Raw genomic sequence first — 17,350 nt, 5'->3', positions numbered from 1 at the left:
CCAAGGGATTGTTCTAATGCGGTATCATGTACAAAGAGATTCCGGTAGAGTTACCTGAATTATGAAAGTCAATAGGCCATGAAAAGGAACTGCATCAATAAATATGCGAACACAGCAGTTTTTTCTCCATTGCAGAGTTAACCCTCCATCGATAGGGTTCATTATTCAATATCCCATGACCCCAGCGCTTCCCACCAAACCTTGAAAGAAATCCGTTAAAAACTATAGCCTCTATCGCTTTCACAAGGATTTTGGCAAAGGGGATATAGCTCTGAACGAAAAGTCGCAGGCCACTTAATATCGATATGGTTCATTCTCCCGATGCTTCCCAGCTAATATTTGAAAGATATTTGTTGAAACTAAAGCATCACAAGTTTTTGGGCAAGGAGGGGATCACTCCGGAAAGGAAAGATGAAAAAGTTGAATATTGCCAGGGTTCATCCTCTCATGAAACCAATGCTGCCTACCAAATTTGATAAAAAAAAATCGTTAAAAACTGTAGCTTCTATCTCCACAAGGGAAAGCCACAGAACCCTGAAAGTTTCGAAATGTTGAATATCGATACGGATCATCACGTCATGGCTCAAATGCTTCAAACCAAATTCGAAAAACATTCGTTAAAACTAAAGCATCTATAAGATTCACAATGTTCTTTCATGACCACAATGCTTAACACCAAATTTGAAAGAAAAATTCGTCAAGAGCTGTTGACTCCATCGCGTTCAATAACCAGTTGTTGACGGGCCGACGTAACGACGGACAGGGTGTCGACATAATACGCCCACCCTGAAATGTGGGCATATAATAAAGGGGCAACATTTTAAAGCACCAACTAGAAAAAACCATGAATATTAGATTATGTTACATTCTGAAACAAATAGCTTTAATTGCAATATAGTAATTGAATTGTAAAGACAACTTGTCTATTGAATATAATTATTGTTTAATACCGAGCCACGCTTGATCAAAGACTGTCTTGTGTAATTGTATCACACGCTCGTAAAAGCCTAGAGAATTCTAGTCGAAATGTTATGAATTAATAAACAGTTAATGTAATAAGAGAGAGAGAGAGAGAGAGAGAGAGAGAGAGAGAGAGAGTTTAACATTTCCACTCGAAAAATACTAGGTCATTTCGGGACTAACATATGGTTCAATTTTATATCAATAATTCGCTTTAACATTAGGAGGAAACCAGGGGATCCCGCGAAAACTCACGAGGTTGGACATACTATCCTACTCCTTAACTGTGGGTGGAGGATCTGAGATAAGTTTTACTGTGGGTGTTTGAGAGGAGTTTCACTGTGGGCGGAGTGTCTGAGAGGAGATTTACTGTGGGTTGAGTATCTGAGAGGAGTTTAACTGTGGGGGTGGAGTATCTGGGAGGAATTTAACTGTTGGTGGAGTATCTGAGATAAGTTTTACTGTGGGTGTTTGAGAGGAGTTTCACTGTGGGCGGAGTGTCTGAGAGGAGATTTACTGTGGGTTGAGTATCTGAGAGGAGTTTAACTGTGGGGGTGGAGTATCTGGGAGGAATTTAACTGTTGGTGGAGTATCTGAGATAAGTTTTACTGTGGGTGTTTGAGAGGAGTTTCACTGTGGGCGGAGTGTCTGAGAGGAGATTTACTGTGGGTTGAGTATCTGAGAGGAGTTTAACTGTAGGTTGAGTATCTAAGAGGAATTTAACTGTGGGGGTGGAGTATCTGGGAGGAATTTAACTGTTGGTGGAGTATCTGAGAGGGGTTTTACTGTTGGTGGAGTATATAAGAGACGTTTTACTGTACGTGTCTGAGAAGAGTTTTACTGTGGGCGGGATGTCTGAGAGGAGTTTAACTGAGGGTGGGGTATCTGAGAGGAGTTTTACTGTGGGTGGAGTATCTAAGAGGTTTTTTTTTACTGTGGGTATCTGGGAGGAGTTTTACTGTGGGTGGAGTTTTTCTGTGGGTGGAGTATCTGACAGGAATTTTACTGTGGGTGGAGCATGTGACAGGAGTTTTATTGTGGGTGGAGTATCTGAGAGGAGTTTAACTGTGGGTGGAGTATCTGAGAGAAATTTAACTGTGGGTGGAGTATCTGAGAGAAGTTTTGCTGTGGTGTCTGAGAAGAGTTGTACCTTGGGTGGAGTATCTGAGAGGAGTTTTACTGTGGGTTGAGTATCTGAGATGGGTTTTACTGTGGGTTGTGTATCTGAGATGGGTTTTACTGTGGGATGGGTATCTGAGAGGGGTTTACTGTGGGTTGGATATCTGAAAGGGGTTTTACTGAGCGTGAATTTTTTTATGGTTCATTAAAGTAAATATCCATTTTGTGAGCCCCACCACACCCCACTCCATAGAACAGCTATGTAAAGAAACATGATACACTTCGGATATAATAGGTTTATTATCACGGGATGAAATTCGAGATTTCCATTCACTATATATAGAATACCAATAATAAACGGTATCACATAGCAATTAGCACATCCGGTTAAATTATGTTTTATTCATTTAACCATGGTTGTGGAAGAGGCAGAAAATTTATTTTCTAAGGATATCGAAATACAAGAAGGTAATCAATCATCAAAATAGAACCCAGATTGTTGCACAATGAACAGAAAATTGATAACTTCTCCCCTGGTGACTATAATGCCTACCTTGGTATATGAATAATTTAATAGGATTACAGATGAATTAAGGTGAAATAAAGGTTTAAAGCTAATTTTCTGTTAATGTTTAAAGTCCGCTTCCACCAATGGTGATATCGCAGACAATGTGTCTTATTTTCTTATTATGCTTAGCGCCAAAACCAAACCACATAAGATCACACCAGGGATCGAAATCATGACCGCAAGCCAGGGGTGACTGGCAAACTGGAGCTCGAAGGGCGACACTCTAGACCACTAGGCCATACCAACCCCGCTAGTTTTCCTCACTGACTGATCTAATAAAGACATTCACGTGCCATACATCTCAAACAACTAGACGCCTTTCCTTGCCATGTCCTCCGTCCTGCACCACTGCCCAGGGGAATCCATGCAGGAAAATCCTGGGGAACTTTGTCAACCAACGTCGGGATCGAACCTCGGACCTCCTGGTTAGTTATAGCCACCCACAGACCCTCCAGGACTCCTGAAGAAAGGAAAAGGTGGGTGTTAATAGTCACATTCATTCGTCAGTGGTATTTATATACCCGCATGCGTAAACAATATACAATTACAAGAGCATCCATGAATTAGCTCCTGACTACATCAGTGATCTGCAGATCAAAATTGGAGAAAGGGATCAACTTAGTCAATATAAAAACACGACCTTCTCATTCCAAAAACTTTAACAGCGTCTTCTGGTGATAGGGCTTTTGCAGTTGAAGCACCCATGTAATGGAATTAACTCCCAACAACATTAAAGAAAGGCACAACATCATAGTACTTTAAATAATCCATGAAGACTCACTTATTTAATTATGAATACCACAATCCAGTAGAACTGTTCTAGATAAGAGGTGCTGTACAAATTCATTATTATTATTAATTAACCACCGCGAAAATTCTCTTTCAGACTTCGACTAAATACATTGAGTTGATGTCCCCAGTAACTAAATACCTGTCTATAGATTATCAAATAATTCAAATCTACCATCTATTAGAATATTAGAGTAGTGGTTGTAGTGTAATATCGCCCACTAAAAAAATACTATAGTCTTGAGAATTCTTATTGAGTTGACGTCATATATCCATAGGGGAAATGCTATAGTCTTTATAGATAGCATTTTGAGTGGTTTGACAGCATACATCCATAGGATTTTGACTGGGTTGACATAATATTTATTGGTGCATTCTGACGTCATACATCATAGGACGAATGTATTTTCTTGGCCTGTTGGAGGCAGGCTCAAAGTGATCTCCTTCTGAACATTAGTTTTGGAAACAGGTCACAAAAGAATATCTCTTTACATGGCGTTTTGTTGAATATTCATGAGTTTGGTGCGGAAAGTTAGTCAAGAGGCTGGTTACATTGAAATGTAGGGCGGATAGTTACACATTTACTAGTGGTGGAGTTTTCATTTTTTGAAAATCCCTTTATCATAAAACTTGCAAACGACATGCTTCAAAACTACTTGTAATATATTGAAAACACTCGCTCGCTGCTTTCGTGTTTTGTCCATTTGAGATTTGTTTGTTTACCATAATACATAAATTTTCAATATTTACCTGTTAAATGTCGGTCATGCTTGATTTACGCTTTGAGCTTTAGCTACGTGCTCTCTGATTGGCTACGCGCGAATAGTTTACTTTCTGCGCTGATCGCACTCTACAAAAAGTTGGTCTCGACACAGCTAAATGTGCACGCTTCAGTTGCGTGTCTCGAACTGATTTCTGACTACCCCACACTCTCTTTGAGTCGATAAATAGCCATGGCACATGCAATTCTCTACAAATATATCAACTATTACAGCCGTAAAAAATCTATTGTTGACGATTTTGAATAGCAGTAAAATTTAGCTTCTTGGTTATTACAGCAGCTTTAGAAATTACGTTTGTTTAATTTTTTAAATTGCTTTATCATTAACTCTACCGTTAAGAGCGGCATCTTTTGGTTTAGTACAAATAATATCTCTGAATCACTTTCGTTAGCAGGAACATGATACTATCAGTAGTTTCATTTTACTTTTACAAGTTTCTTAAAACAATTGTTGAGTTGGCTAAAGTGCTTATTTCTAAATTCAATTTCTTGTTCTAGCTTTCTGTTATGTTTCGTAAAAAAGTAGTCTTGATTATCCCGACCTGTCAATCAGACGTAGAATGGTCGATAGACTGGTTAAGCAAGACTAATTTCAAAACAAGGGCACGTAACCTATCTTGTACTCAAAAGTGTCTGGATGTTATGGACGACACTTGGAACCAGTTTTCAGTCTATTATTTATAGATGATTAATGGTGATAGCTTATTAAGTACAACATGATGGTTTATTTAGTGACTATAATTGTGTGAAACTGATTTGAGGCTTGGCATATATATAAATATTGTGGCGTAATTGTCAAGATATTTAGAGATATTTATTTATGGTGGGTCACCCTACTTGTATTTGTACCGCGGCCCGATGGCAATATAGGTATGGGAATAGTAACTATTCCATTTATTAGCCGGGAAAAGTAGCTTTTCCGCCATGCTAATAAACTATATTTAATTTTGGCTTTTATTTATCGATGATTTAAAAAGTATTTAAACGTCGTGATTTAGTTAAGTTTAGTTATGAATACATTTAGCATTTAAAGTGGCTTTCTTCAATTTCTAATATTACTGCGCTTTCGGTTCGAATTGTTTTGTATTTATACTCGTCGATCATACTTGGCGCGGGTCACTCTCGCGAAGTGATTCTGTACAGTTGTTTTTTTACTTTGCGGACTTTTGTCTGCATTTATGTTGATTCGGTCTTGGTTTTTCATGTCATTAGTTTTATTGTGCGGACTTTGTGCAAACCGGTACCTGTATTGTTTCGTGTGTAATGACTGTGTCTGCCGTCTGAATTTTATTTTGCTTGGAGCGTAATCCAGCATGTAGGACGTGGTCTTGAACGGTTGGAACCAGTATTAATGTAGGCGAAAAGACGCGTAAGATTCGTAGTTGTTGAAAGTTACTATGGTACGATAGTCATGGAATCGAGATTACATTTAAATTAGTTGTTTTTGTAAAAACATACCTTCATATCCATCTCTGGTAAACACTGGGATAAAGCTAAACCCTAATCTTGGAACTTGAGGCCCATTTACTTGGTTAGGGATAAACTCCTTCATTCATTTATTTATTTATTCATTTATTATACGGTTGTTTAATAAAACTTCTGGAACAATAAATAATCTTTTGTTTTCTCTGAATTAATGTTTGGGGCAAACCACTGAGCATCCAGTATACGAATCCATGTTTCTTCTGAATAAACCCACAGTTCGAGGTTTTGTGCCTGGTAAAAAGGGCTGGACTTACTTTGCATTTATTTAAACTGAGGGTCGGGACGCGATTGGATCCCGGGCAGCTTTGGTTTTGGCGAGCTTGAACCAACATTTTTGCTTATAAGTTCCCAGATACTTCATTTTTGTCGGGCTTGCCCTCGTATCACATATTGGCGAGCTTCGTGGAGTACATTCTTGCCAGTCATAAGCCCCTCCTACTACAAGTATGCCACTTCCGGTTTATGTATCTCAAGATGTATATGGTGTATCTCACACATCCCTTTGAGGACAGACGCTGCCATCTGCGCCAGAAACGTTCATGCCATCGAGGTTTCTGGAGAGCCGTTCAATTAGACGAGATTTAGTCTTGCGCTAAACTGTAGCCGAAAATACTGAAAAATGGGAGGTAATCCAATTTAAGATTTGGATGCAAGCCACTATTCACTTTTCCATTGACATACAGATGTGACGTCATCCTTTGACTTTGGCGTACCATTATTTTCTTTTAATGTACGGCAATTTTCCAATCGTACATTATCTATACTAGATGAAATATTGGACTCGCGTGACGTATTTCATCGAAAAGCACGTGCTGGATAGTGTCTGTAATTTAAGTTGTTTAATGGTCTCGAGCTAAAGACATTGCGTAACATATTGAAACAACACTCGGCTAAAGCCCCGTGAAGTATCAATATATTACTTAATGTCTCGACCATTAAACCATACATAATCACCGGCGCTGTTGCTCTTCCTTTTCCTTGGGGTAACGCTCTTAGAAAAAGCCTGAGACAATCGTCATGAAACTTGGCAAGATTTTAAAATAAAGAATGGTTTTAATGGACAGGTTGACCCCCTAGAACATTTGTGTTGATAATGTGTTACACATGTGGTACACAAGGTACAATTTTATGGATACACAATTACTGAGTTTAATACTAAGTGACGTTTCGACGAGGATACTCATCATTTGTTTGATAAAGACGAGAGTATCCTCGTCGAAACGTGGCTTAGTATTAAAATAGCTAAGTCTCTAACTCAATATCATCCAAAATCTTCAACATTGAAAACACAAATTATTTGTCAATTTAAATCAACATTGATGCCGGATCTTACCGGAAAAAGATGGGATTCTGATATTCAATATTTAAGACAAAATAAGCATTTTACCATTGGTACACGAATCGTGTACCATAATGCGTTTCAGCCCCAGTTCTAACAAGAGACTCGAGGAACGAGGCTAGACATATTGCACCAAACCAGTGAATGTATATCAGTTTATATACATTCATATTACAGTAATATATGAGTTGCGACCCATTTGTGTCAATTTCTAGGTCCCAAATGTTAGCGATTTAGCTCCTTTAAACCCAGTAAGTGTGTATCCATAAAATTGTACCTTGTGTTAATATGTTCAATTACTAAATGACAATCAAAGAAAATTTGTGTAGACATTAAAATCACAGTTCTAGCATGCCTAAGTGAAGCGACATGACAGTTTATAGTGTTTTGTGGCTATTTGGCGACCATCTTGGATTTCACGATGAAATCCTGTTTTTTTTTCCGTCTAGGGGTGTGTTTAATGGATTGCTTGATCATCTTCATTTTCATCCTTCCTCCCACTGATTCAAAGTGGGCAAAAAGACGTTACATGTATACAAACTAGGGAAATTAACATAAAATTTACGGTACTTTGCCATTTTTCTTTGATTTTACTACCAAGTCGTGGTGTAATTTGATCGATTCTTATATGATTTATATGGCAGTATGCGTGTCTGATTCTAATTTACATGATAAGTAGCAAGACAAAATTATAATTAGTTTTATATTTATTTGAATGTATGTACGTTAGGCTTAAGATAAATCTGATTAAAACACAGATTCTATTTCGTTTCCTTTCTCATAGTTCAAAATTTCGTTTCACTTGTCTTTACTGCACTAGGACTTGGGAGAGTCGTTATATAACCCGGGTTCTGATCGATGGGAGGCATTACCCAATAAAACGGTCTGTTACGGCGAGTTCTTGGTGGGCTGTGCACGGAACTGTGGGTAAACCACTAGAAACGTCGACGCTGATTGATTAATCAATGCCTAACGTCATAGGTCAAACGCCACTCGTATGAACCCTGACGCAACCTCCCACTACAACCGGTTAGATCTCCGTGTAGTAGAGGCAATCGATATTATAAAAAACGAAACGAAATATAGATCTGTATTTTAATCAGATTCACTTCGCATTAACAACACAATGTGAAATGAAATGGGGTTTAGCTTTCTACTTTTCTGCACCGACCGGTCTAATGGAGATGCACATACACCATGCAGTGTGCTATGAGATACATTTTGCTCGGACAGCGGCGCAAGAACATGCGCTTATTTGGCATCCCAATTGCTTCCCCGCTGACAAGATACACCTCACAGTTACATCCCAAGGAACTGTCACGGCCAACACCGGGAGCGAACCCGAGTTAACCTGCTTTCAGAGGACCAGCACCTTACTCATTGAGCAAGCGTTGGAATAAATATGAAAAGATAAATAATAGGATGAAGCTGCTTGTGTTTATATATATCTAGTGTATATCATTCCGTAACCCTCTGTTGCACAGCTACCCGATAGGGGTCAGATTTCTTGGAGTCATATCCTTATAAAAACTGGACATCGATGTCAACATGATTATCCGATTGGCTGATCAATCTCTGCAGACAATTAACATTCTTTTGATCGATGGAGAACTATTTAATTAACAGTCTATATAATCAATATTACAATTAAAATTACAAACACAATAGTAATCAAACAGCAAAGGTGGTATTTCCATGGCAACAAGAGATTGTCCATCAATGTCTATAGTCAGATAACAGTTATATAGCGACTATGCAGAATCAATGTTTAAAACACCTACCCCATTAAAACGACATATTAAATGAAAGATTGTGTTATGGGGACGCCACAGGCGGGACAAGAATTAGAAAACGACAATTGGAAACACGGCTAACAAATAATTTGAGACATAAAACACATTCTACTTATTTAATATATGAAATGTCGCCATTTTTAAACCCATTTTTAAACCTATGAGTAACGCTTTACATCATACTAAACATACGCTGCCTGTCTACAGTTAGCCCCGCTTGAGAACAGACACTAAGCTAGTTGACCGACATTTCAAGTCCTAAATCGACATTTATAGTCGAAAACACTAAGTATATTTTGAGAATTTTTAGAAATATATATTTTGCATTCATTTAATAAAATTGGAAAGAGATTCATGGAATTAATATTGTTTTAAATAAGTGTGGTAATAAAAAAATCCACAGATTGTAAGACACTTTCAAATTTAGTTTCTGGAAAGCTAGAGCTAGAATCCCGATTCGAGTATGACAAATTTACATTGTCGAATATAAACTATGCCGTAAATATGCATGATATTAACTGCACCAAATACCTCGATATCTCGATTGGGTATCACTAATTATACCATTGAATTCGGTATCTCGAAGTATTGGAATGTATAACATTAGCTCTATTATAAAACTCAGACTCTCGAATGCATATCACTAATTATACCATTTAAATCGGTAAACAACTCAGTATCTCGAATATGTAACATTCGTTATACCACGAAACTCAGTATCTCGAATATGTAACATTAGTTATACCACAAAACTCAGTATCTCGAATATATATATAACATTAGATATATCACAAAAACTAACATTTAACACGGGTTGGCTTCTGGAAGGGAAACAAATCTAAACCATTTCAATCACTCCATTATATAAATCACAGTATTATATAAATGTATAATTTTCACATGGTCTCTAATATTTATTTTCTTCTCGGGCATTCCGTCATGCATCACTGCAGGGGAACCATGCCGGAAAATCACGACGAAAGATATTTCTCGGTTAACACCGGATTCGAACACGGGACCTCCGTGTTAGCCAGCCAACGTCTTACTCACTGAGCCACCATGGCTGATGTCTAACTGTATCTTTATAAAGGCACATGCGGGTTATATAAAGGAGTTGTTGTGTTTCTGATGTAATATATCTTTATGCACCAATAATCCACCGATCCTTATTTCTTAATTTTGGTTAATCATATTAATGTCATTTTTGTTGCCTTTTCCGTTTAAAGTAGCCAAGCCTGTAACTGACTAACTCAATATCATCCAAAGTCTTCGACATTGAAAACACGAATTATTCGTCAATTTAATTCAACATTGATGTTGTGATCTTACCTCGAAAAGATGGGCTTCTGATATCCAATATTTAAGACAAAATAAACAATTTACCATTGGTACATGAATCGTGTACCATAATGCGTTTCAGCGCCATTTGTAACAAAGGACTCAAAGAACGAGGCTAGACATTTTCCACAAGTCATGCCAAACGGTGACTCCAAATTCTTATCCAGCGAGCAGGCGCAATAATTACTAACCAGACGCTAGAGATTGCCTATTAGATTGGCGTATTTCGCCGAACATAACTGATTTGATATTAGAGTAAAAACGGAAACGATTGAATGTAAATCAGTTTATATACATTCATATTACATGATTATATGCGTTGGGACCCATTTCGGTCAATTTCTAGGTCCCAAATATTAGCGATTTAGCTCCTTTAAAGTATAAAATTGAGTTAAAAGATGGGTCAATTTATGGAAAGCTGAAAGCTGAAACATCTTTAATTAAGGTCAAGAGAATTAGGTTAGTCTGATTTCAACGTCCACTCGAAACAAACCAGGTCATTTCGGGACTAACATACGGTTCAATTTTATTTCAATAATTCGATTGCGCGTAGGGGTCTTTAGCAGTGGGAGAAAACCCACGAGGCTGAACAGGCGACCCTACTCCTTGTCACGTACAACCGCCAGTTGACTCAATGACAGACCTTACGATACAGTGCGCACGCGCTAACACCCCCCCCCACACACACATTCCTAAAGAAGCTGAAACATCTTTAATTTAGGTCCTAAGTTAAGAATTAGGTAATTCTGACGAAACAAGATCTATACAAATAATCTTAATAATGTTGGTCCTTTTGCGCGTCTTACTTTCTTTATTTATTACGTTTTACTGTTAAGTGTTGAACATAGAATCCGTTACAGCTCAATGCTGTCTTTTTTATCGATAAACAGATATTTTTAACAGACATTTCGATCTCCCAAAGTCTCCGAAATTCAGTTGGATCGAAACTTTTATTTTCCACCCAATTTGAACATGTCCAATCAATTTAAAAATTACTTTGGGCGATAAATGAAACTCAATTCTCTTGTTTATTGTTTTTCAACTACACCAATAGTCTCAGAAAAGGTATAACGGGAAGTTGTCACACAAACGTCGGAAATGGAGACATGTTTGTCCAGGCACAGTGTGATTGCTTATAGTAAAGAAGCTCGTTTCAGATAGTTTCTTGGGTTTCAAAAAAAAAAAAAAAAAAAATCTGTCCCAAGAGTATAACTCATATAATTGTGTTAGTTTTATGTCGCTGTTAACACACATATCAAGACCTGTCTTCGTCCTTACATAATTTGATTACGTCCCTTCCGCCCTGAATGCATGTCGGTAAATCTACAGCAATGATTAATAGTAACGGGAGTATCAGAAAAACTATTCCCATGTAACCAATAGCAACAGAACTGGACCGTTTATCTTGTGCGCTTACTTTTTTCTGAACGACAGCAGATATGTTTTTCTTGTCAACTGTTAACTTGTTCACGATACTTTTTACTGCCGCTTGCTCTGCGACGGGGTCAGGGGTCACAACGATGACGTCACGACACACTTCTGACCTCATAATCCCGTCCGATCCAATAACTCCTCGAATCCCTGTAGAACTAGAAGCAACTGTCTCATTTACATGAAGGGAACTGAACGAAGACTGTATGGTTGTATCCGCAGTTTGGGCCGTCTCTGAAGGACACGCCGAAGAAGAGTACAGAACTGTCGACGAACACGACCCTGTGACGTCAACTGTTACGGTATCACATGACTGGGTCTGTGTTTCTGTTACCGTGGAAACGACCAATGCGGAGCCACCAATTGTCACAGTACTAATCTGTAATACGGTTGTTATAATGTTTCCCACTGTTTGGGCAACTGTGGCAACAGGAGGAACCGTTGCTGCAATTGTTATCGTTTCTGTAGTCGTTTCGGTATAGGTACTAACCGATGTTGTTGTCGAAGTCTCTGTTGTTGTCGAAAAGTCTGTGGATGTATCCGTTGTTGTTTCAGTGGACGTTTCTGTATATGTATCTGTTGTTGTTTCAGTGGACGTTTCAGTAGAAGTCTCTGTAGCTGTTGACGTCTCTGTAGTTGTACTCGTGACAGGTGTACAAGTTGACGAAGATGACACTGAAATATTGAATTGTGTGAAATATACATAATATTTTATAAACAAAACTGTACCGACAGTTCGCATGTTTCTAAGTCAATACATTCTAAATGAAAAATCAGTTGTTTTTGTTCTTATTGTTTAACGTCCGCTTCATTTTTATTATATCAACGCACGCGCAGGGGTGTGTTTCGTGGAAGGAAATCGGAGTACGTGGAGTTAACCCAGAAGGCGCCCCTATCACCAAGTCACATACGCTCACACCAACTTTTCGAAACCACCACCGTAAATCAAGGGAGACCGGCCAGTTAGAGCTCGAAGCCCGACACTCTAGACCACTTGCCCGCCAGATACCATACCCGAGTTTTGGTTTATGTACATCACTTACCTGATGGTACTGTAGCACATTCTGTCGGATCGGAATTATCGTTGCCTACATTATGTGAATTACTGTCAATTGTTTTTTCTACAATATACAAACACATATCAATATAACTACATCATGTATCTCACAATATATATCAATGTTACACACAAGAACCCTAGAACTGCATCACGTGTCCCATAAAACTCAATCATAGAACTGCATCATGCGTCCCATAGAACATTATCATGCGTCCCATAGAATTGCACCATGTATTGCATAGAACTGCATCAAATAACACAAAGAACTGCATCTTGTGTCTCATATAACTGCATCACGTGTCGCATAGAACTGCATCACGTGTTCCACAGAACTGCATCATGTGTGCCATAGAACTGCATCATGTGTTCCACAAAACTGCATCATGTGTGCCATAGAAGTGCAGCATGTGTTCCATAGAGCTACATCACATGTCTCATAGAACTGTATCATGTATCTATGTATCACACAGAACTGCATTATGTGTTCCACAGAACTGCATCATGCGTGCCATAGAACTGCATCATGTGTTCCACAGAACTGCACCATGTGTCCCATAGAACTACATCATGTGTGTCATAGAACAGTATCAAGTGCCCCATAGAATTACATAGAACTGCATCGTATGTCCTATAAAACCGCATCATGTGTGAGAGAGAGAGAGAGAGAGAGAGATAGAGGCAGAGAGAGAGAAAGAGAGAGAGAGAGAGGTTAACGCCAAACTCGACACAAACTAGGTCATTTCGGGACTAACACATGGTCCATAATTCGTTTCATTTTTCTATTCTTTCGATGGCCTACTACATGAAGATTTAACCAGTTGTTATGTGAGGTCGTGTCAGGGGTCATAATGCAGCTTTAGACCCTATGATGTCAGACATATGAATAACCAATCAGCGCTGGTGTTTCAAGTGGGTTACCCATAGTTCCGTGCACCTCACGCCTAAAACTCGCCGTAACAGACCGTTTCATTGGATAATCCCTCACATCATCCATAACGCGGGTTATATAACAACTCTTCCAGATCCTAGTGTAGTAAAGACAAGTTAAACGAAATTTTAAACTATAAAAAAAAGAAACGAAATTAGATCAGTTACTAAATAGAGAATCTCCCACGAGTCGTTTTTGATATTGAGGCTTTGAAGAGTGTTTTTGTTTTTTTATTGACGAGAGTTGATATTTTTTGATATAAAACAAAGACGAGTAGCAGATATATTTATCACCCAACCCTTTCTTACATGCACAAATGGAGGTTGGGTGTTCGATCCCTGCATTGGCCGAGAAAGTTCATCAGATTTTCCGGCGTGGTTCCCCCTTGTCAGTTACGCCTGACAAAGACATCTGTCTAGTCGTTCGGGTGGGACGACAACCCGAGGTTTCTTGTACACATTGGCGTGCACGTAAAAGATCCCTTGAAAGTTTGAATTCGATATAAGAGTATGCCGTAATTTCCCTCATAGACTAATGTATTGCGTGCTTACAAGGATATATTGAATTGGAATTTCATGGATTTCTGCTGCTTACTATATATAACAAACCCATCGCCATTTTGTTTTGAGCGAACGGGATCGAATGGCTTATGTCAAATCCGACTGAATCCAACATCGAAGATTATCTAGCGTTGCCATTTTGGTTTTGTTTTTATAATAATAATACTAATAATAATAATAATAATAATAATATCGTCATTTATAAAGCGCGTTATTACTGAAGAAAACAGTTTCTAAGGCGCTGCTGGTTTTTATATTCACTGATTATTTACAGATCAGGGTTTTGAAATAAGAATGTTTTGAGTTGAGATTTAAAATGACCCACTGACGGTAATTGTTTCATTGATTCTGGTAGTCTATTCCATAGAAAAGGACCAACACAAGAAAAGGCACGTTTTCCAAGTTGAAAGTTAATGGCTGGAGATTTTAATAATCAACCTGCGTACATATTAGCTTGGGATATAAGTCGTAAGAAATTTGATATTTTAGCGAAAAATTCAAAGGACGCATGGGTACTTTGAATATTTGAAAAAAACAAAACTGAAATACAAACCAAATGGACAATTTTTAATGGCGATTGTTGTGTTACTGACATCCGTAGCTACCAGCATTAAACATACTTTTTCTACACTACCCGTCAGAAAACAGCCAGGAGCATCATCACACGCTGTTTTACACTCATCTAACGATGGTTTTGAGTCATCGCCTTTGGTGGTAAACGTAAATGATGTAATCGTCGAATCTTCATAGCCACACGTGCCATCTGAAATTAAGACAACACAATAAGTCTAAAACATTATACTTGTATAGTGTGAGTGTGTGTGTGTGTGTGGGTGTGTGTGTGTGTGTGTGAGGGGGGGGGGGGGGTAGCCCGTGCGCGATGTATCGCAAGGTCTGTCATTGAGTCAACTTGCGTGGTTTCGATTTTCCGGTTGTACGTGACAAGGAGTACGGTCGCCTGTCCAACCTCGTGGGTTTTTCTCCGGGTCCTCCGGTTTCCTCCGACTGATAAAGATCCCTACGCTCAAGCGAATTATAGTTTGTGTCGAGTGGACGTTACCCTCTCTCTCTCTCTCTCTCTCTCTCTCTCTCTCTCTCCCGCTCTCATATACTTGTATAATTTGGAGACTAAAGCATATAGTAGTAGTATTTTTATGGTTGCGTGTGTAGGGTAATTTGGTTCTAATAGCGATCTTTCCACTTACTTTTAGGGTCGATTTCAAAATCTTCAGGATAATTGCAAATCGAGTTACAATCTTTAATTTGATCCAGAGAGAACATTTTAGGCCCATGTCGTAATGCCTTTGTAATATCAGGGTATCAGTTTATATACTGAGCGCCATGGAAAACGCATCACTTAGTTTTTCGTATAACAAAATGATCCTGTAAACATATCTTATTTATTTTGCTTCTTATTGTGAACAATATTCAGATGGGAACACATCAATAACAACACATTTGTACACTTATAGATGTTTAATCTGTAATCAACGGTACAAAGTCAGAGGGGTTAAAACTAAAAGTACGACACAGATGTCAGTAGCGCGTGTGTCCTCCACGGGCTCTTATGCACGCTGTGCAGCGACGTCGCTTGGAATTTACCAATGTTTGAAAGAAGGCCTGGGGCAAATTGTTCCATTTTTGGACAGGAGCAGCTTCTAAAGCAGCAATGGTGTGCATCTGTGGTCTCCGATACAGACGGCGTCCAATCTCATCCCAGACATGTTCTATCGGTGCCATATCCGGAGACATGGCTGGCCATTCCAAGACATTGATGTTGTTAGCAGCCAGGTAGTCCATACTACTCTTCTCCATGTCTGGTGTTCTTGAGCCCATATCAAACGCCGCTGACGGTGATGATCCCTGAGGATAGCTCCAACATAAGGTCGTCGGGCACGGAGTCCTACTTCTCTTAGACGACGTCTTACGGTGTTGGCACTTACTGGTCCTTGTCTTCCGACCACTGTCGCACCTGTTCGAGTCGCTGGGCGGAATCTGTCACGCAGATGAGTGACCCGGATGTAGCGGTCTTGAGCCTGGGTTGTAAAGCGGTGTGGACCAGGACGTTGACGGTCAAGTGTTGATCCAGTAACTCGAACACGTTCCACCAACCTTATAATAGTGGACTGATGACAATTGAAGTGTCTGGCAATAGCACGTGTAGACATGCCAGCCCTGGACATTCCCATGGCTTCATTCCGTTGATTTTCAGTAAGTCTCGGCATCTCTAGCTCGATTCCTTCACACGTCCAACAACAAATTACGACAGATGGACGTAACACAGTTCATGTACTGCACATTAAGTTGAAAACATGCTTTTAAAGTGCTCACACACAATGCTGCTCGTGAATATTGGGTTTTTCATGTGCATCTCGTGCAATTTTTTTTGTGCACACGGGCCGATACTTTTGGCGTTTGGGAGCATTGTGTGAAACAATATTTCATAGTATTGCATAATATTATACCTACAAAACCACCCAGTAATAAAATATTTGGTAAAAAAAGTGATGCGTTTTCCATGGCGCTCAGTATTTTATTCCTCGTCTCATTTAGTAATAAATGAAATGAGAAATGAAATGGGGTTTAACGTCCTACTTTTCTGCTCCTAACCTGTGCTAATGAAGACGGGCATACGCCATACAGTGTGCTATGAGGGAAATTTTGCCCGGGCAGCGGCGCTACGGCCTATTCTTATATCGAATTCCAACTGCCAAGGGATCTTTTACGTGAACGCCAATGTGTACACGGGACCTCGGTTTTTCGTCCCATCCGAACAAATGTTGCAGGTCCGAGAACTTAAAAAACACCCCAAACAATTCAACCCTTTATTCCTGTCAAATAGAATGTAAATTGTTAAGGGGGCTACGCATTTTGTACAGCATTTGGGGGAACTTTCTATGTTTTATGGGGGGGGGGCTGAATGGTTAGCACGTGCGCGCTGTATCATAAAGTCAGTCATTGAGTCAACTGGCGGGGTTTCGATTCCCCGGTTGTACGTGACAAGGAGGAGGGTCGCCTGTACAACCTCGTGGGTTTTCTCCGGGTCCTCCGGTTTCCTCCCACTGCTAAAGACCCCTACGCGTATGCAAATTATGGAAATAAAATTGAACCATATGTTAGTCCCGAAATGACCTAGTTTGAGTGGAGTGGACGTTAAACCCCATTTTTTTCTAAAGGAGGGCAACCGAGCTTTAACCAG

General features: G+C 39.2%; 1 protein-coding gene across 1 annotated transcript; it reads right to left on the bottom strand.

The window, feature by feature from the left end:
• Positions 1–11,366: 11,366 nt before the first annotated feature.
• LOC126816208 (mucin-22-like) lies at positions 11,367–14,892 on the bottom strand. The gene is made up of 3 exons (XM_050542497.2): positions 14,705–14,892; positions 12,647–12,724; positions 11,367–12,278 (listed from the first exon to the last, which is right to left on the bottom strand). The coding sequence occupies exons 1-3, from the start codon at positions 14,760–14,762 to the stop codon at positions 11,428–11,430; spliced, it is 987 nt and encodes a 328-aa protein (XP_050398454.1). The 5' UTR covers positions 14,763–14,892; the 3' UTR covers positions 11,367–11,427.
• Between the last annotated feature and the right edge of the window lie 2,458 nt (positions 14,893–17,350).

Source organism: Patella vulgata, chromosome 3, assembly GCF_932274485.2.
Source record: "Patella vulgata chromosome 3, xgPatVulg1.2, whole genome shotgun sequence".
NCBI classification, from domain to species: Eukaryota; Metazoa; Mollusca; class Gastropoda; family Patellidae; genus Patella; species Patella vulgata.
This window is presented reverse-complemented; position numbering and strand designations above follow the sequence as displayed.